The sequence below is a fragment of the Rhinopithecus roxellana genome, chromosome 6 (assembly GCF_007565055.1).
Source record: "Rhinopithecus roxellana isolate Shanxi Qingling chromosome 6, ASM756505v1, whole genome shotgun sequence".
Taxonomy (NCBI): domain Eukaryota; kingdom Metazoa; phylum Chordata; class Mammalia; order Primates; family Cercopithecidae; genus Rhinopithecus; species Rhinopithecus roxellana.
This window is the reverse complement of record NC_044554.1, coordinates 149,475,194-149,496,872: the sequence shown is the minus strand read 5'-3', so window position 1 is coordinate 149,496,872 and position 21,679 is coordinate 149,475,194. Positions and strand designations below refer to the sequence as shown.

The 21,679-nt window shown below is 40.2% G+C and overlaps 1 protein-coding gene across 2 annotated transcripts in view; it reads right to left on the bottom strand.

The window, feature by feature from the left end:
* CHN2 (chimerin 2) overlaps positions 1-21,679 on the bottom strand; it is a 328,566-nt gene that overhangs the window by 8,958 nt on the left and 297,929 nt on the right. For both annotated transcript variants that reach the window (XM_010371360.2, XM_030932394.1), the window contains exons 8-10: positions 10,920-11,004; positions 6,047-6,220; positions 1,199-1,276 (exon numbers count right to left, since the gene is read on the bottom strand). In XM_010371360.2, coding sequence (XP_010369662.1) covers positions 1,199-1,276; positions 6,047-6,220; positions 10,920-11,004 — 337 coding nt within the window. The remainder of the gene's footprint in view (positions 1-1,198; positions 1,277-6,046; positions 6,221-10,919; positions 11,005-21,679) is intronic.

Genomic DNA, 21,679 nt, shown 5'->3' with positions numbered 1-21,679 from the left:
CTTTTACTTAAAGAATTAAAAGAATAAATGCCTCAGCAAATTTGGTTCTGAAGATAAAAAAAAGCTGCTGATGTATAGAAAACAGTAAAAGCATAGAAGATGTGCCATGTTTATTTCATTATTTACATATTTAGCAAAGAGTTATTGAGAAGCTGTCATGTGCCAAGCACCATTAAGCCCTGATGAACCAAGGAAAAGAGATACTCTCTGCCAACCAACAGTTCCAGTTAGATTGACAGTCAGATATGCAACTCAACAATGACAAGGAAATGGGAAGATTGCTATGCTGAAGAAGTGTGGGGAATGTGGGGGGCGTGTGGGAAAAGGAAGTTGAGCTCTGAGGTTAGCTTGGGGCAGTCAGCGAGGCTTCCTCAAGGAGGAAAGGCTTGAGCTGACCCCTGATTATAGGTGTTTGCTAGGCAGAGAGATGAATACATTTCAGATAGACAGGACAATGTGAGCTGAGGCACTTCTTCATGGCAGCAAATAGGGTATATTTCAGGATTGCTGGAGTGTACAGTACAGTAGGGAGAAGGAACTGGAGAGAAGTCTAAAGAGAGAGGGAGGGCAACCTCATTGATTTCATATACTACACTACAAAGTAGAGGCTCTATCCAGTAGGGGTTCCATGTCTTGACTGGCTGTACCAGAATTACTTGGATTGCTTATTAGAAATACAGATTCTTGGGCTTATCCAGCTTTCTGAATGAGCCTTCAAGTTGGGTCCCAGTGACCCGTATTTTTAACAGGATCCCCAGGATGGCCATGATATCTGACTTAAGAGATAGTATGTTCTAGAGAATATACACCACAGTTATAAAGAACAAAAGCAGTTCCCTCCTACACGTCCACTGCCTTCCCCTACATTAGTGCTGGGGGTGCCCTCCCATCCTTATGATCCCTTCTTTGGAGCTTTGAGAGAAGGAGAAGAATGGGATCCTGAGACAGGGGATGCAGACGGGTACTCCAATGCCATATGGATTGTCTGCCCGTTGATAGTGATCACTTGTCAATGGCTGCGAAGGAAACACTTTGCCCAGTGAGGCAGAAACATGAGATTTGTAAGCCATTATTTCTCCGTTTCTTGAAGAACAACTCTTAGTAGTTCTGAAACCCCATTTCTACTATGATTAAAATCTAGTTCCAAACGAGAAGGGTGTTAGGATGTCAGATGGCATTCAAGAAAGTACAAGCTTACCTCTGTCAAATGCCATTTTGACATCTTCAATGTGTTCAGTGAACCCAGAGACTCTGTAAAGGCCTTCCGATTTTAATCCTGAGAGAGACAGAGAGACTTTAGCTTCTTGAAACGTCTAAAAAAAAAAGACTCTAATTTCACATCTATACTACATGCTATCAGGAAATGAGCAAACATAGACAGCGATCTTATTTATCACACACAGTTGCATCAGAACTTGGACTTGTCTGTCTCAATTTCCAGGCAAGTCTGTTCTCATTTGCTCATGTAGCAGTGGAGATCTCAGTGTAAATCCGGTCTTCATCCTTCTCCGCTTTGCAAAGAGAACTGATATTTAAGATTCTCATGGACCGTTCCCTTACTTCCTTTCCTTTGTTCATGAGCTTGCTGGACACGAATTTCATCATTGTAGGAAGCAACCTGACTTTCTTCCTAGCATCATCTTTCTTTTATTAATTTTTGTGGGTATATAGTAGGTGTATATATTTATGGGGTATATGAGGTATCTTGATACAGGCATAAAATGTGTAATAATCACAGCAGGGTAAGTGGGGTACCTAGCATCATCTTAATCCATGTGCTATATTGTATGTAGCACTGTACTAGATACACATGTGTATGTATGTGGATATCTAATATGTATCACTCTGATTTTATTGGGAAAAATTAGACTATTACAGCCTTTCATGTTTACTTGTAAATAAGACTATGTTAACTGTTTAATTAAAAATGATTACTTGTTATGCTTTTAGACAACTGATTATACAAACAGATGCAGGAAAATAAAGTTTTAGTTATTGCTTCTGGAAATTGAATTACTGCAAATTTAGGCTAAGAAAAAAAGACTTGGTTTCTGTTCCTGGAGCTTATTGATTTGTTAAGATATGTCCTAAAAACAAGTCAGTTCCCAAAAGTATGAGCAGGGATAAAGGACCAGATTTCAGACTTTGTATGGCACAAACTAGCTGCTATCAAACTATAGCTACAGTAAAAATAAGCAAACAAATAGCTTCTGCTGCTGCTGCCACATATTCTGCTAAACCCTTGATAACTCACATATGCTCTTGTTTTTTCATCTGGAAAACATTTATGGAGTATGTATTATCTGCCGCATATAAGGGTCTTCATTAGGTATGCATCAGAGACAACAAATACATGGTGTAAATCATGAATACTTCCCCTCATCCCTTCTGTGACCATGACAGATGCTCTTAGTTGATCTCCGCCCTTTTTCCCACTGAGCCCTATTTAGCCTCAGAATTCATCTCAGTTCCAATTGCTCAGGTGACCACTACTGATCAACTGTAGTTGTCACACAAGATGAAACCTGTGGGTCATCCTGTTCTAAGATGTTGGTGCATATGAGCACATCTCATTCCAGTTGGAACATGCACTGCCACAGAGGCACAGACCCACTGGATTATGGGAGCCCCTAGCAGTGAACATTGAACTCTGCCTGTTGATGGATTAATCAAAGTTCTGGCCTCTGGTGAGGCTCGCTCTCTGGCTCATAGATGGCCACCTTCTCTCACACGTCCTTTCCTTGGTATATGTGCATGGAGAGTGAGAGAGAGAGCTTGCTCTTTGGTGTCTCTTCGCATAAGGACATTGGTCATACTGTTTAGGGTCCCTCCCTTAGGACCTCATTTAGCCTTAATTACTTCTTTGGAGACCTCCATCTCCAAAGACAATCACACTGGTGATTAGGGCTTCAACATGTAAATTTGGTGGGGTAGGAGAAACAAACATTCAGCCATAAGATTCACTGAGTCCCTTTCAAAGAAATCCAGGTTTTCAAGGAACACAGAAAAATCCATGCTTTTGTTCTCACTCATAAGTGGGAGTTGAACACTGAGAACACGTGGACACAGGGAGGGGAACATCACACACTGGGGCCTGTTGGAGGGTGGGGGTCAAGGGGAAGGAGAGCATTAGGACAAATACCTAATGCATACAGGACCTAACACTTAGATGATGGGTTGATGGGTGCAGCAAATCACCATGGCACATGTATACCTATGTAACAAACCTGCACATTCTGCACATGTATCCCATAACTTAAAGTAAAAAAAAAAAAAATCTATGCTTTAAACAATACGCCAAGTTGTATGGTTTAGAGTATAATTAAATGGGGGTAATTTTCCTGATTTTAGCCCATGCTTCACTGAGCAAAGTGTCACCCTGTATTACATTGAGATGCTTTTTAAAGAAGCTAATCTTTGAAGGAAATGATAAAGGATGGTTAGAGTTTGCCAGAGTAGCCGAAGCTGCCAGCTATCCTTCCAATATTTGTTCTCCCATTCTTCTGTTGTAACGGAACCTTTGATTTTTAGAACAATATCCATTGCAGTGTCCATTAAACTCTGGCCCATGTGGGAGCAGAGGTGACATTTATGGCTTCTGTGGCCTTAAAGGAACTGAGGATGCTCTTTTCCGCTTCCTATTGAGTGAAATGCAGATGAGATGGTGGTGGCCAACTGCGATTGTGCATGCAGGATAGTACTCAAGCAGGACAGAGCAACAAGCTGCAGTGCCTGGGTTTCTGCCATGGGGGAACAGACTATTCCTGGACTGCTCCTGGGTACCTGGACTATTACTGGGGAGAGAAATAGATTTCTATCTTGTCAAAGGCACTGTTATTTAGGGTCTCTGTGACAGCATTGAGATGTACAGGCTAATATAGTTAGACAGATTTGGAGGTGGAGGTATGGGTGTGGGTCATTCCAAGAAAACGTAAAATTAACACAGATTGAGTTTGGTAGACTGGACACTGTACTAGGTCCATTTATGTATCAAGTCACTTTAATCCTCGCCAACCACCTTATGAGGTACAGTTGATTCTATTCATATTATAGATGAAGAAACACATATACAAATACAGTAAGTAACTTGCCCAAGGTTGTGCTACAGCCAGTAAGAGACAGGGCTGAGAATTTAACTTCAAGTCCTTGATCTTTTCACTCTACCACATCATGGAGAGACAAATGAACATAAAAGAACATTTGGAGAACAATAAGGAATTTTTTACGAATGGAAGACAGGGAAAAATGTTGGCAGTGGTGGCTCCACAGCTGGGTATGTGAGTGTCACAAATTTCTCCCAGCCCATTCTCTGGTTCTGCTTGCATGCTTAGGCCCCTAATACCTGGGGCTCTAATCGCTGTGCTGTGACTCTTTGGGCATCAATTCCTAATTTGTGCTACTCTTATCTCGCTCTTGAACGAGGCAAAATTAGTGCAGTGCCCCCTATTCTTAAATGTTAGACATGTCAGTAATGTTGCCTCAATTATCAGTTGTCTCTGCTAAGGATCACAATGGGAGGACCCCAGCTTCTTCAGAAAAGCCCTGATTGCAGGCTCTGGAGAGGCTGATAATCTGACCTCAAACCGCAGGGCCCAGGGCCACTTGTCCCAACCACTCATCCAGAGGCAGGGAATCCCTCCTTTCCTCTTACCCAGTTTAGCCACTGGATTAATATGTTCACCAGATCCCAAAGCACTCATTAAGCTCTGTCAGCCACAGTGGTGAAAAGATAGAAGGCATTTCTTACACTCTGGGATTAAATTAGCAAGTTCTCAAGGAACAGGATAGCTATGGTTTTCCCTCTCCACAGAAAAGGGAATAATTTCCTCTCTCTAAAAGGGTTGGAATAATAAGCTATGACATCCTTTTTAGTTGTGCTTTGGAAAAAATGGGGTAGTTGACCAATGAATATATATGTATAAAATATATTAAGCCAGTTAGGACACAATAATGGATACCAAGTATAACAGAATATGATACATGGCAAAAGTGGTTTAAACCTTACAAAAAGGCTCTATACACGGCCAAATCACCCAAATTATATCCAGCAATGTCAGTGAACATTTTGATACTGAACAGTGGCCAAAGAAAGCACAAATAAAGGAAAAGTGACTCATATACAACATAAAGAACATTTTTTTGTGCACAACGTGCAGGTTTGTTACATATGTACCCTAGAACTTAAAGTATAATAAAAAACAAAATAAATAAATAAAAAGAACATTTTTTAAAAATGTTTCTATCTTGTTTATTTTTCATTGAACAGATCTTTTAAATCTTTGAACTCTCCTCTTTGAAATAAACAATGAATATTTAGGAGCACATTTTTATATGGTAGGAGATGTATGTGTAGCTCAACAATTTCTTATTTAATAGAAGCACCTTTTTTTTCAAAGATCCAATTCAAGCCTCACCTCTGCCATAACCTTTTCGCATTGTCCTTAAATAGGATTAAAATATTTTCCTTTGTGACTCCATGGTACCTTGAACACAGCCATCCACAATGTTTGTTTATTTGCTCCCCTGATTGCCCACTGTAAAGTATGAATTTCTTCCATGCCTCAGCCTCCCCAGTAGCTGGAACTACAGGTGTGTACCACCACACCTGGCTAATTAAAAAAAAAAAAAAACTTGTAGAGATGGGGTCTCACTATGTTGCCCATGCTGGTCTTGAACTCCTGGGCTCAAGTGATTGTCTGGCCTCAGCTTCTGCTGGGATTACAGGCGTGAGCCACTGCACACAGCTGAAGTATGAATTTCTTGACGGTGAGAATGGTGACCTTTATTACCTCAATGCCCAGCATGTAATAAATGTTCAGTAAACATTTTTTGAATGCATATATGCATGGCTTATATATACGATGGAAATTGATATAGCTGGTTGGATTGAGTCTATCTGTGAGAGAGAATGAGTGTGTGTGCGCGCACACATGCCTAGGTCATTTTCCCAACGAGTAGTAGAGCAATTCTGTTTCCTTGACAACAGTAAAAACAAACAATAAAAATAAAATCACTGTGCTACTATAATAGGAAGTATTTTCCAAACCTCTTGCTTCAATTTCCCGAATGCATATGTCCACCACCATGGGTCTCTGAGTGTTGTGAGCCTTCACAAGTGTTGTGAGGTCACAACAGTATACTTTCTTGATCCTCTTGAGATCAGGTTGGCAGTCATTGGGAACGTGCTTGGAACACTGTTTGTGTACGTTCAATCCACAGTCTGTAAACAAAAAAGCCACATTACCTTAGCCCAGCCCTTTTGTCAAAGCACAACCCAAATTATATCTTGCCAAAAATAAAAATATCACCACCCAAGGGTCTGACATATTTCTCTGGAACATCTATCCCATTTCTAGGTGATACTGTCTACAGGATAAATACGAGTATCATTTCTAATCACTAAACCCGTATATGATTCCATTTTTCTCATTAAGCCCTCTCTGTCGCTGGACCTTGAGAACAGAACATCTGAGACAGCTTAGGTAATTGATCAGGTTTTTTTGTATCTGTTTTCCTGTTTCAGGCTGGAACCCTTTGGGTCCACAAGTAGGATTTATGGGTTTGGATTCCCAGACAATCCTGGCTTATAAAGGGCACCTAGGGTTTGTTCCAGGCTGTTTCCTTTAAGCTCTTGATGCTGCTTGTGTGAGAGGCAGAGTTACTCTTTCTGCAGGACTCCCTAATCTTTGCTTTGAGGAGTCCATGACCATTGGTATCCTCTTCCCCTTTCCTGAAAGGTTGCCCCATTGTTTCCAATTCCTTTCTCCTTGGGCAGTTTGGGTAGGCCACTTTCCTTTCTATGTGCCTTATTTTGACACCTGTGAGTAGAAATAATGCCTAACTATATACACCAGTAGGAGTACTTGAGAGTTTATACCAATGCCATGTAATGTAATGTGATGATTATTTATAAAGTTCATATGAAACCCCAAAGCTGAAAAAGGTGCTTTTAAAGTTCAATGAACACATGAAAAGCCTGTTAGCAGTTGATATCCACTGATGGAATTTCTCTGACGATAAAAAGGCACAGTTGGCTGGGCACAGTGGCTCATGCCTGTAATCCCAGCACTTTGGGAGGCTGAGGCAGGTGGGCAGATTGCCTGAGGCAAGGAGTTTGAGACCAGCCAACATGGTGAAACCCTGTCTCTACTAAAAATACAAAAATTAACTGGGCATAGTGGTGGACCCCTGTAATCCCAGCTACTCAGGAGGCTGAGGCAGGAGAATCACTTGAACCCAGGAGGCAGAGGTTGCAGTAAACTGAGATTGCGCGCCACTGCACTCCAGCCTGACGACAGAGGGAGACTCTGTCTCCAAAAAAAAAAAAAAAAAAAAAAGCACAGTCTACATTCAATGCTGAAGTTGTTCAAAGCTGATGTGCTGTCTACTCAAACTGTCTTCTAATACTGTTTTCCTAGGCCCAAAGAATAACACATGTGCACACATGATAAGGAATATTGTAGTCATCTGCTTTATAAAATAGCACTTAAGCACACTAAGAACTTGAGAGGATCTAAACTTTTGTAAAATCAGTGGTAATTTCTAAGTGATTTTCATGTAATTTTTATTGGCTTGAGTTCTCTATCTACCCTCCTTCTAAAGTAAAAAAAAAAAAAAAAAGTTCGAATTCATCTTTATCAACATGAGAAATTCAACAAAGCTCAAGTGACTTCAATAATATTTTGATACATCTATCTAATGAATGTAAATTTTGGCTAACTGCCCTAAAGTTGGCTGGGTTTCTTGTTGAATCCTCTTTTAGAGAAGATCATAATAGCACCTACCCCCTGGCATTAGCCATGAGGCTCAAATAAAAGTTAATGAAGTGTTTAGTATAGTGTCTGAAATATAGTTAAGTACTATATATGTGTTAGGTCAAATAAAATAAATAGCAAATATGGTGATAAAAAATGTAAGTATATCTGCCCAGCTATTCTTCAGTGATTTCATTAGGAATTCTTAGTATGTCTTATAAACTTCATTTAATTTTTTTTGTTAAATTCTGATAAATTTATCATTTTAACCATTTTTAAGTGTATGATTTGCTGGCATTAAGTACATTCACGCTGTTATGCAACCACTACCACTGGCCATCCCCAGAACTTTTTTTTTTTTTTTTTTATACTTTAAGTTCTAGGGTACATGTGCACAATGTGCAGGTTTGTTACATATGTATACATGTGCCATGCTGGTGTGCTGCACCCATTAACTTGTCATTTACATTAGGTATATCTCCTAATGCTATCCCTCCCCTCTCCCCCCCACCCCACAACAGACCCCGGTGTGTGATGTTCCCCTTCCTGTGTTCAAGTGTTCTCATTGTTCAATTCCCACCTATAAGTGAGAACATGCAGTGTTTAGTTTTCTGTTCTTGCTATAGTTTGCTGAGAATGATGGTTTCTAGCTGCATCTATGTCCCTACAAACGACACGAAGTCATCCTTTTTTATGGCTGCATAGTATTTCATGGTGTATATGTGCCACATTTTCTTAATCGAGTCCATCATTGATGGACATTTGGGTTGGTTCCATGTCTTTACTATTGTGAATAGTGCCACAATAAACATGCGTGTGCATGTGTCTTTATAGCAGCATGATTTATAATCCTTTGGGTATATACCCAGTAATGGGATGGCTGGGTCAAATGGTATTTCTAGTTCTAGATCCTTGAGGAATCGCCACACTGTCTTCCACAATGGTTGAACTAGTTTACAGTCCCACCAACAGTGTAAAAGTGTTCCTGTTTCTCCACATCCTCTCCAGCACCTGTTGTTTCCTGACTTTTTAATGATTGCCATTCTAACTGGTGTGAGATGGTATCTCATTGTGGTTTTGATTTGCATTTCTCTGATGGCAAGTGATGATGAGCATTTTCTCATGTGTCTGTTGGCTGCATAAATGTCTTCTTTTGAGAAGTGTCTGTTCATATCCTTTGCCCATTTTTTGATGGCGTTGTTTTTTTCTTGTAAATTTGTTTGAGTTCTCTGTAGGTTTCCAGAACTTTTTTCATCTTCCAAAGCTGAAACTCTATACCCATTTAACAATATAACTCCCCATCCACCTATCCCCTGTAAATACCACTCAACTTTCTACCTTTTGGAATTGCCACCCTGGGTACCACATATAATAGGAATCATCCATTTTCATTTAAGACCTAAAGGAACAATGTGTTTATGTAGAGTTTAATACTGATGTTTTATTAAAATTAAGATGTTCTATAACAAATGTAAAAATATTCCATGTTTTTACAAAGCAGTAGAAGTCCATATGCTACAAATAAAGTCCAGTGCATTCTAAAAATACTCTAAAGGATGTAATATATGGAAAGCTGAGAGGCAATGATGGTTCTTCCTAAGCTTTCATGATTAGTTTTCAGTCTCCCTGCTGCTAAGAGGAAATATAAGGCCAAAGAGTAGCCATTGGAGAATACTAACAATATGGCCTCAGAAAATGTCTTGTTTTAAAAAAACAAAACCAGAAAAAAACCCACAAAAACCCTTTTATCCCAGAGAAAGTTGAAAAGTTGCTGTTCACAGCTAATATGAAGCCCAGAGTTTTGTTCTCATAATATTGACTTTGGACCAATTTCTTGCTGAAATTGGATAATACCAGCAATTAGGGATATTTTTGGTAGGTTCAATATGGACAGGCCAAATTAATGACCACTGAGTAATTCAGATATTCCACCCCTTTGCTCAGTGGCTGAGCTGGGAGATGCGTTGTGACTCCTGGCAAGTCAGTCTTTGGTGTTAATCAGGGTTTCTGAATATTTACGGAGAAGCTGCTTCTGAGCTATGTTGACCACCCCCTTAAACGTACACCTGCAATGGGGGAGGTAGGACTACTTGAACCATCCAGATATCAACACTGGTGATTGGTATATTTACATAATAGAAGCTAGAAGCCCCTTCCAGGCAGAGAGGAGGACTCAGGGTTACAGGATGCTGTGAGCCAAAATGGGAAAGATCACCTTAATTAGTGTCATTACCTTATTGTATTCTAAATGCTCCTAAGATTTTTAAAAATCATATCCTAGCAAGGAAGAAGTCAGTCATGGTGTTGGTAGAAACCTGATCAATATCAGAGGAGGCTGGTCTTGCTCCCAGCCACAGGTGTTTGCCAGAAAAACCATGGCAACATGAATTAGGAAACCGAGTTACGCATTAATTTGGCAACTCTTTATCATTGTTTTAGATGTACCTTAATAAGACGTGTGCTGTTAGCAACAGGTGTATACCTCCAATTCCAGGTGGAAAATTACCCAGGCTTTCCAACTACTTTGAAAATATGTGATATCAAATCAAGGTGCATGGTTTCACTGATAATCTGATGACAAAGAGACACTGAGCATGAGCTCTGGAATCCGGCTCCCACTGAAACAATATTCTATTCCTTACTGCGCAGCCATGGGCAAATAAGCCCCTGCGTCTTCTTCTTTTTTTTTTTTTAAATGAAGGATAATTGCATCTCTCCCAAGGTCTGTTGGTGAGGCTAATGACATGATAAATAGAGATTAACTGGTGCCTGGTATGTGGTAAATATTAACCAGCTCTATTACTATTTTTATGTCTTACCTTTTGTAGTAAGATGGGGTAGGAAAAAGTATGGCTTTTCTAGCTATGCAGTTCCATCGGAATTGATTTTTTTTTTCCTTTTACGGACTACTGCCTATTGTAAGAGGCAGGTAGGTGTTTAAGGAAATGTACTGTTTTTCTTCCCTTGCATAAACACGAGATAGTCTTTTTCATTCCTGCAAACACTTGAAATAGTTTTCCCATTAAGCACAGACAGGCCTTGAACCCTGCAGAAAGCTAGACTTTTGAGCTAATCTGAGCACATTTCCCAGCTCTGGAGAGACATCCTCCAGCTCAGCACAGTGGCATTTCATATAATTGGAAAAGAAGGAAGTTCTGTGTCTACCTGAGCACCGGACCCCTTGGGCGATGAGTCCCCACATGAAATTGGCACAATATTCACACCAATGTGGGCCTCGGAATGTGTGGACCTGTGATCCAAAAAGAAGCAAAATGTCAGAAAATTCAGAGTCATTTAAAGGCAGGTAGCCTCAGATATGGCAATGAAGATCAGCAGGAGCGATCACTGGGCTTCTCCTTCCAGTAAGGCAGTTGCAAACAGATCCTGAGAAAACAGAGATGTGCTTTGATCTTCGAAAATCCTTCATCAATACACATCAATACACAATGGGCATTAATGGCCCAGGACAGAGTCAGAAAGGAGCGTGGAGAAACAGTTTACAGGCCATGCCATCAGCTAAGGAGTAAGACTCTGACCACCCACAACAAGGCACTGTGTAGACAAACCCAAGATAGCCCAGGCTGGTCGCTATAACCTGCATTTAGCTCAGCAAGTTCTGGAAGGCAAAACTCAATTACTGTGTCCTTTAGACTGAAGTTTTCCCATCTCTACGGTATCCAGGCAGGTATAAATAAGACATGATTATGGGATAATTAAAAGGTTCCAAGTCTTTGAGCTACTTTCAAAAAAAGGCATTTTAAAAAGTAAAGGAGTTGGCTAAACATGCAGGCAACCAATAGGGCCTATGGAATTGCTTTCCCCAGAGATAGTGTCCATATTCAGTAGGACTTGGTGTGGCCTTCAGGTAAGTAAGCTGAAAATCTTTCCTGCTTGACCAAAGTGCTGGTCTCATTGATTGATGCCCCCAGCCAGTTGTTAAATATTCTGAATATCACAAAGTAAGGAAGGTCTTATCTCTGATTATTGAGGCATAGGTCCTCCTGTATTAAATTATGATTTAAAATAAAAACAAAACAAAGCAAAAATACTGGCATGAAAGAGCTTTAAGAAGCAAATGTGGCCATGGTCAATCTAAAATGACCATAGGCAGTCTATTGGGGGCATACAAACGTGCACGAAAATGTCCTGAATTTTTACAAAGTTAAAATATTATAAAACATTATAGAAGGCCTTTCAAAGTCATAAACCTCTATTAATAAATAAAAGAAATGTAGACAATGTTTCTGTTTTACAAACTGCTTTTATTTAACAAAAAAGCAGGATGACGAGTATGGTCACAATTTAGAAAGGTGTTCATCCGAGTTCTACCTAAGAAAAAAAGAGTCTCAGTTTGAGTTCTTTATTCATACATGTTAGTAATTGGGTGTACGTAAAGAGGCAAACAAAATGGATCTGGATCTCTTCTAAGGAAACAGATGAGTAAAAACAGAGAAAGAAGATAAGCTAGTTAATAAATTAAAAAGAGCTTACGACTGTAATAAAGCGAAGTTATAGTAGTCTTTCTGGTATTTCAGTTTATCACATGCAAACTGCCTATTATATAGTTCCTGCTTTGAAAATGATGCCAAAAATTTCTCAACATTTGTCTAGGGAATGACCCTAAGAAATGACAAAGCATTTTTAACAGGAATGCAGATAATTCATCCCAGAAGGACTCACAGGGCCAAATGTTGTAATTCACTTAGAAGCCTACAGAGATTGAACTCAGTACTAAAAGAGTTCCTCAGTAAAGTATCCTATCTAAAGTTGAACATTTTCTAAATTCAGCAATCATACATTTCTTAATATTTTACTAGAAATGCTCTTAATTATGGCAGCAAAGTCAATTGTTAATCTGCTGTGAAGATCAATTAAATATAATAAAATAATATGTAAAATGCAACTCCAGAAAAAAAAGTATAAAAATGGCTACAGAAGAAAAAAAGATGAGGCCGCTACTAGAGAGACCAAGCGGGGTCCAACCTTATCCAGAATGGTCAGGAAAACCTTTTTTGGAAGGTGACTAGATGGAAAAGAAGAGCCAGTTCTCTTCCATAGGGAAAGAGAAAGGGACACAGATCATTCCCAGCAGAAGGAATATATGGAAGCCTTGCAGGAGCAAAAGAACTTGGTGTGGTGAAGGAACTAGATGGCCAGGGTGGCCAGAACACCAAAAGGTGGGGGGAGAGGAATTGGGATGAAGTTGAAGGTAGGATAGGAAAAGTGACACAGGGCCTTAAAAGCTTTATTCATGAGTGTGGATTTGGTTTTAATCTAGGTACAGTAGGAAGTTCTTGGAAGACTTCACATAGATTTTTTAAAAAGATTATTCTGACAATTGTGTTGAAAATGAATGGGAGGGTGTTAATAGTGGAATAGATATGAAAACTATGTTGTAGTCTAGTTGAATAATGATAGAGTCTAACACCTGCATGCTGGCAGTGGAGATGGAAAGTGGATGAATTTGAGATATATTTTGAAGACAGAATTTACAGGACCTGATAATAGAATAAGTGTGGGTCTTTGAGGGAGAGAGGAGTCAAGAATGACTCTGAGATTCTAGCTTAGGAACTAGGTAAATGATGATACCATTTGCTGAGATGGGAAAGACACTCTTCTGGGGAGAAAGTGAACAATTCCATTTTAGATGAGTTAGGGTTAAATGCTGCTATGATATCCAAGTGTTAGTGTCAAGCGGGAACTCATAATTTGAGAGCTCAAAGGAGGAGTGAAGACCAGAGGTATACATTTCACCATCTCTGATGAATGGATGATATTTAAAATTGTGTGAATGAATAAAAAGTATAGTCATGCATCACTTAATGATAGAGATACATTCTAAGAAAGGCATCCTTGGGTGGTTTCATCACTGGGGGGGATCATCATAGGGTGTACTTGCACAAACCTAGATGGTAGAGCCTACTACACATCTAAGCTATATGGTATGGCCTATCGCTCCTAGGCTACAGACCTCTACAGCATGTCACTTTACTAAATACTGTAGGCAACTATTACATAAGAGTAAGGATTTATGTACCTGAGCATATCTGAACATAGAAAAGGTACAGTAAAAATATAGTATAAAGGATAAAAAATGGTACACTTATATAGGGAAGCTCCATTATAATCTTATGGGTTCACCATGATATATGTGGTTCACTATTGACCTAAATATTGTTATATAGCACATGACTATATTAAGGATAGGGAGTAGAAAACAAAAGAGAGCTCATCCCCAAGCACTCAGCGTTCAAACATTTAGAGAAAACCAACGAAGTGTTCCAGAAGCCAAGAGGTGAAGAATGTTTTAGGGAATGAATAGTCAATTATGTTGAATGCTAAGAGGTTCAATGAAATAAGTACTTTTAAATATTCACACAGATACATGGAAGTCATTAGCAACCTTAGCAAGAGCAATCTCTTTGGATGGCTGAGGGTAGAAGACTCAACTGAACTGAAGAAGGTAAGAAAGTAGAGAAATATGTTGGCACCTCCTCTATCAGGAAGGCTGGCTATGACATTCAGCAGAGATATAGGATAGCTCAGGGGAGACGTGGAGTCAAGGGAGGACTTTTTTAAAAGATGGGAAACACCAGGGCAAGTTGACTTGTTGATGAAATTGATAAAATAGGTGAGAGACTGGAAATGCAGAAGAGAGAAAAGATAAGCAAACGAGTCATGATCTTCAGAAGCTGAGAAATGATAGAGTTTAGGGTATCTGTGGAAGCAATATATATTTAAGGAGAAGAACAGTTGAGATCTTTCCAGAATTTGTAGTAAGAGACACAAAATCTTCAGATTAAAAAAACACTAAATGAGACTCAAACCAGATAAATAAAAATAATCTGTATCTATGCCGATTATACTGAAATTGCAGAACACCAAAAGACAAAGCAAAATCCTAAAAAACAACAACAACAAAAACCAAAACAGGTTATCTTTGAAAGGATAGAAATAGGTAAAAATAGACTTTTCTTCAGCAGGAAGAGATGAATAGATTACTGAATAATTTCATCAAAGTGCTCAGACAAAAGTATTGCCAACCTAACTTTTATACCCAGCTAATTATCATCTAAGAGCAAGGGTGAAGTAAAGATATTTTAAGACAAATGTCAAGAGTTTCCAATCACAGATCCTCACTTGAAGAAATACTAAAGGATATACTTCAGTGAGAAGAAAACTGAATCTAGGAGGAAGGATTTCCAGAAGCAGCGGTGAGCAAGAAAACTGGTAAATGTGGGTCAATCTAATCATGCCCTATTTGTATACAATGATAACAAGATGACTAATTTTAAGGGACTTAAACACAGGGTGAAAAAATGACATGGAAGTTTGAAGGGGATGAAGAAGTCTAAAGTTCTCATAATTTGGGAAATGTAAGAAGAGCTACTAATTAACTGAAGAATATTTTAAGTCAATTATGCATGTATTAAATTTTTGATAATTTTAAAAAGGGTGGGATGAAATCCATTAATCAAAAGCAATATATGGCTGGTTGTGGTAGCTCATACCTGTAATCCCAGTGCTTTGGGAGATCAAGGTAGGAGGATCACTTGAGGCCAGGTAGAGACCAGCCTGGGCAACACAGTGAGACCCCATCTCTAAAAAGAGTTTGAAATTTAGCTGGGCATAGTAGCACATGCCTGTAGTCCTAGCTACTCAGGAGACTGATATGGGAGGATGGCTTGAGCCCAGGTGTCCGGGGTTAAAATGAGCTATGATGGTGCCACTGTACTCCAACCTGGACAACAGACTGAGATTGTCTCTCTCTTACACACACACAAATACATAAAAGAAAAAGAAATATAGGTTTAATTAAACCAATAAAAAGCAGGGAAGGAGAAAAAAGATGCAATAGAAAAGCACAGTGATTATAAAAAAATCCTAATACAACTCTAATCAGAATAAGTGGCTCTAATTCATCACAAAAAAAGATTTTTAGATAACATTTTAAAAATCCTTTCAAGAAACACAAACATAACATGAGATAAATGTAAGAAAGACAGACATACCCAGCAAACTAGCCAATGGAAACCCAAAATAGAGCAAATATATATATTTGCATTATTAGTGATAGAGACAATAGAGATTTATTTTTACCAGAAGGATATAATTTTGAGCTTTTGTATGACAATACGGTCTCAAAAATATAAAGCAAAATTGAAAGACTTACAAAGAGAAATTGGCAAATCCACAATCATAATGATTTTGACATCTTTCACAGAAACTAGTAGATCAAATAGCTAAAGTTGCTCTATGAATACAAAAGGGATCTCATATCCAGCAATTCAAAGAACACACACACTTTTCAAAACCACTTGGAATATTCATACCAATTGACCACAAATTAAGCTTCAACATATATAAAAAATTGATATACATACCAGATTCTGAATATAATATAATAACATTTCAAATAGACAGTCAAAGGCCAGTATGTTTGGAACAGTACATTTGATACCAGTAGCATATATTGAAAAGACAAGAAACCAAATCACACATATATGGATACTTGGTATATCTCAGAAGTGGAATTACAAATTAATGGGGGAAGGATGTCAGACAGATGAATTATATCCTATTTTCATCTTATTTCCACCTTTCCAGCAACTCATTATTCACTTGTTTGTTTGATATTTACATGCTGATTGCCTGCTTTGAACTTGGCCCTGTACTAGTCCTTGGATATACAAAGTTGAAATAGATCAGAGGAATAAGAACTGCATGCACTCAAGGATCTCATTATCTACAAGAATAAACAGGCAATTACGCATCAGGTGATACAGCAGAACATGTAGGAGATCCTATGGTAGTATAATGGAGAGAATAATAAATTCTTCCTAGAAGTCTGGGGAAGGGGATATTGAACTGGGCTTTGAAGGATGGATAGGAATTCACAAGCCTGGGAAAGACTGAGCAGGTGGGGAAGTGATGGTGTTGACTGGGGAGCAGATGACTTGAGGAAGACATGTATAAAAGAGGAAACAGCATAACCTAAGGCCAATGAAGGTGGGCTTAGGTTTTGAAAGGCATTCTTTTCTAGCAAATGGTGTTTAAAAAAAAAGAATGACATCACATTGTTCTCTGAAACATTTTGAGTGGATGAAATAACCACCTGTTAAATATCCCTATACCTTGAGGTAAAAATGAAAATACAGTATTTAGAAATTACGTGAGTGGCTACATGTTTACTACACACGGACACAATGCATACTGACAAAATATAAACTGGCCTATTGTTTCAGGAAAAACAGGATAGGCTAATCACAGATTTTTCTAAAATTTCACTTCTTTGCCCTGATTTTTAAAAATAATTGAGCACATCAGGATTGCATTTTTAATGCTTATTATCACTATCCATATTTACCAACATCCTTTCCCAACAAGCATCCCTACTGTCTTTGATCTCATTTGTCCAGCCAAATAAATGCATAGAGGTTTCAAATAGCAGGTAACGCCCAGTGTCCCCATACAGTCCCAAAGAAATAAAACAAAATGAAAATAGAGTGGGGATGTAAAGTTAAACATTATTTTAGGCCCATTGCCTACTTTTCTTTTTGGTGATGAGCCATTGTTTATTTTCATGACTGATATATTGTTCAATTTTCTTTTGGATCCACAAGGACGATCTCTAGACAGAAAGCTACATGTAAATGCTGAGGGCATGCTCTGAGCCCATTTTATTTGGCTTCTACTTATTATGTCTACTCTTTCATTGAAATACACCATATCTTAAAATTCACTGGTCAGCTTTTTCCATGTTCTGAAGTTTATTGATTTGCAAGAATATCTTTTTAGAGAAAGAACATTTTGAAAACTTTAGGGCAGTAACTAAAATATTCTAGACAGGAAGAAAATACTCCAGACAGGAAGAATGTCTGTCCAAGACTATTATACTAGGCACGGTCTGCCTGGAATTCAAAAACCACACCAAACAAAAAAGATGATATTACATGAGATAAGGTATGTTTGACAAATAGCCCAGGAATGGCTACTTTGTAAAAACAAGAGCAAGAAGAGTCATCCAGAGAGATCTCAGGCATTTAGCAAGTATCCCTCAACACAGCTCTTTCTAAATGAACAGGATGTTATTTGTCTCATATCTGCTGAATCTGGAAGGCAGTATTCTCTAGTGGTTTTATACCAGATATCTTTTGATGGGTCAATGTAGACACCACCCAAATGTATTAACATCAGCTCAGCCTGGGATCTAAACTGTAAGAAGAAATAAGTGCTGTTTATGACATACTGCAGTTGAGAATTTTTGCTTTTTCTTACCAGTATACATCATGATTTCTTAGCCTTGGCACCACTGATTAACATTTTGGGTTGGAAAATCCTTTGTAGTGGGGTTGTGCCTTGTACATTGTAGGATGTTTAGCAGCATCCCTGGCCTCTACCCACTAAATGCCAGTAGCACTCCCAGCTGGGACAAATCACAAATATCTGCAGGCATTGACAAATGCCCCCCAGGGGTTGGGGGGGCGGTGTTACGGTGTGGGGGGGTGAAGTTTCCTTTATTGAGAAGCACTGGTATAGACGGAAACGTTATTGTCTCAATTTGTCATTTTATTATTCATATTAAAAATCAGAATGTTATTCTTTTGCTTTGAAAAGGAATTTTTGGGTCAGAGGCAGTTTGTTTGTTTGTTTGTTTGTTTAGCTACCTTATGTTCACAGAAGACAGAGCTAAAGCCCCTTCCAGCTACATGTGGCTGGGTTTTGGAGGTCTAGTCTAGCCTTTGCCCAGGGCTAACTGAGAGGCTGCAGGGCAGGCAGCCTATCCTGTGTCACCCAGGTCAGCAGTACAGTCAAGGCTTCCAGATCTCTGCCAAGGACTCTTCCTATAATTTACTGTATTTCCCATAACCATGTGACATTCATCTCTTACGAAAAATTAGGTTAAACTTTGGACTCTCCCCTTTTGCAAGACCAGATGAAGTACTAACCTTGAAGTGACCCTTTTCAGATGTAAGAAAACACAGCAGAGGTGAATCAATCTATGACAGAGACTCCCTCTGAGTTCCCTCTGAAAGGCAGGAGAGCTGAGTTTCTCAAACCTGGCACCACAGATCCCTGGACTTCTCATTAGCAGCTGCCCTAGTTTAAGACAGGATTGCATTTCTAAAATCTTGATTGTCTCAAAGCTTTCTGGGAGTCTCCCCATTGCATAAAGTAAGATATTCTCATGCTAATCAACTTTGGTCAGGTTTATGAGCACGTCAACACCCACATCCTTTTGACACTTTCCTGCTCCAAAACCTCGAGTGGTTCCCCATTGCCAGTGGTGAGGTTTCTCAGTCTCAGCACTACGGGCATTGAGGGCTGCATAACTCTTGGTTGTGGTGGCCTGTCCTGGACGTTTAGTAGCACACCTGGCCTCGACTGGATGCCTCTGGAGGAAGGAGAGGGAGAAGGAGAGACAGAGGAAGGAAGAGATAATGAAAGTAGGGAGGGAAAGGAAGGAAGGAAGGAAGGAGTGGGGAGAGAAAGAGGGAGGGAGTTAGAAGGAGAAAAAGAAGAAAAGAGGGAGGGAAGGAGGAAGAGAGGGAGAAACTGGCTCCAGGTATACTCCCAGTTCCTGTTTCCACCCATCCCTGAGTTTTGAGTATTCCCTGGAGGCTTTATGAGCCCATCCTGTATAATAGTCTATTTAGCTTAAGATAGTTTCCAGGGGTTATATTACTTGAAAACAAGGAGTTTGTCTTCAATATAATGGTGGAGCAGGCTGAAGTAGGAGGCAGACAAAAACAACTTCGATTCATAGCACTCTGGGAGCAGAAACAACTTTTTTTTTTTTTTTTTTTTTTTTTAATAAAGCCATGTATTTCCAAACCTATTTATTCCAGTCTCACTTTGAGTCCCTCATTTTATATTTAAGGTGATGAGTTTTGTCTTTCTTTTGAATTTTCTTTCCAGACTTGTTTCTGGCAAAACAGCCTTTTCTGACTATTAACTTAAAAAACAAAACAAAACAAAAAAAAAAACAAGCCCCCAACCATTCTGAAGCCAATTTCTGCCTGTGTCAATTTGCAGGTGCAATATCCAGCTGTCCCTGTTCTCCAGGCACAGAAGTAGTATCAGATGGACAGAAAAGGGTGATGGACACCTGGGGGTTTGACAAGAAGGCAAGGCAGCCAAAACGCTGGGAATGACACAAAGGGCTGACACACTTTTATGAGGTCAACGGGGAAGAGGAAGAGAGAGGGGCTTGCATGTGGAAGCAAAAAGTCTTCTTCCAAAGCAAATAACCACTAGACTGAGAAGAATGCAAAAATGAATGAAAGGCCTATAAATCATTAAGGAGCCACAAATCCAAACTGGGAGGTGGTGGTGCTGCCATGTCTTGGACAGGTGTTTTAGTGGGAGCGTGGGGACATATTCTCAGCCTCTTGAACTTCTAGTCCTGGCCTCCACGATAGCATAGGGTGGGGGCTGCATGTTGAGAAGGAGCATGCTACCAGAGCACATGCACTGGAGTGTGCCATGAGAACGGGGTGCTCCTGGTGCATGCTCAGTCTGTCAGCAGAGTGGGGGACATAATAAGAGTAAGTAGGGCAACCATTTCCCCTGTGTCCTGAGGACGCTTTTGAAAGGCACCACACAGGACAGCTGTTGTGAACGGGGACAGATCCCTCCTCCCCCTCACCCGCCTGCCCACATGGATCAGACACGTGGTAGCACTGCACAGTCACTATCCCTGGCAAACGGGGATTGAGAGCTGGCCTGACACATCCTGGTAGGGCCTCCATCTCTCCTGCACCATCTGATGACCCTGACAAGGACCCACTCCCTGGAAGGACTCTAGTACAATGAACACAAGTGCATACAACACGCAAGCCACCCAAGAGGGCAAACTGCAGGGCAGGGAGTGAGGAGAGGGCTCCGAAAGCTCAACTGTAGGGAGATACGGTCCCTGCTTTCTGCCAATGTGAATGAACAGCTTGCGGGCCAGGACCTGTTCTAGACACTGGGGTTTCTGCAGTAAATAAAACAGACAAAAATCCCCACTCCATGAACCCTCTCTACTCACCACCCCCCATTGGGAGTTTCCCTCTGGTGAGGGGAAGGCAGGCAAACAAACATGTAAATATGTATTAGGCCAGCTGGTGATCAGTGCTAGGGAGAAAAGGAAAGCTGGTACAGGCTGGGCAGGAGGTGGAAGAGGGATGGAAAGGGAGGGGGGAAACACACAGTGAGGGGGGTTAGAACTTTCTGGGCCTCTGCTCTCCATCCATATTCCATATGGGGAAGAAGGAAGGGTATCCTGGAAGCGCATGGGGGTAGGAGAGAATTTGGTAGGAAAGAGTGATGCAGATCCCCATGCAGACTGGAGAGGCTGGGAACAGGAGCAGCAGGCTGAGTGGGGGAAGGGCCTGCTCAGGAGACTCTGATGGCTCCAGGGCCCAGGAATCATCATCTTTCCACCATCTGGCCCACCCCAGCTGATGATTTAAATGTGATGGACTCCTTTCTGTCCCCCAGGTCTCTCCCCTGCACCTTATTCGCTCCTGGCACATTTCTGACTCCAAGTGTTCACTCCTGTTGTTTGCATAGCCCGGGTGCGCTTTCTTTCCCCTGTATAGCCATCCTTGATCTACTTATTTACTTGGGCTTCAGGCAACTTTCCACCTCCCCAGGAGGATTCTTGGTTAAGGCTGAGAGAACAACCACACTGCCTCTTACACAGGATTCCCAGCACCAGGGAGCCCCCTCCTCTTTGAATGCTCACAGAAGCTTGTCTTTTACTCCTGTTTTTTTATACATCACCACAGGGCCAGCTTCAGGGCACATGTGACCTGTGCGGTGGCACAGAGCCCTGTCCTTAGCAAGGTTTAATGCGCTGCTGTCACAGTTCTGAAAATCTCAATAATTTTTTTTAACAAGAACCTCACATTTTCATTTTATACTGGGTCTCACACATT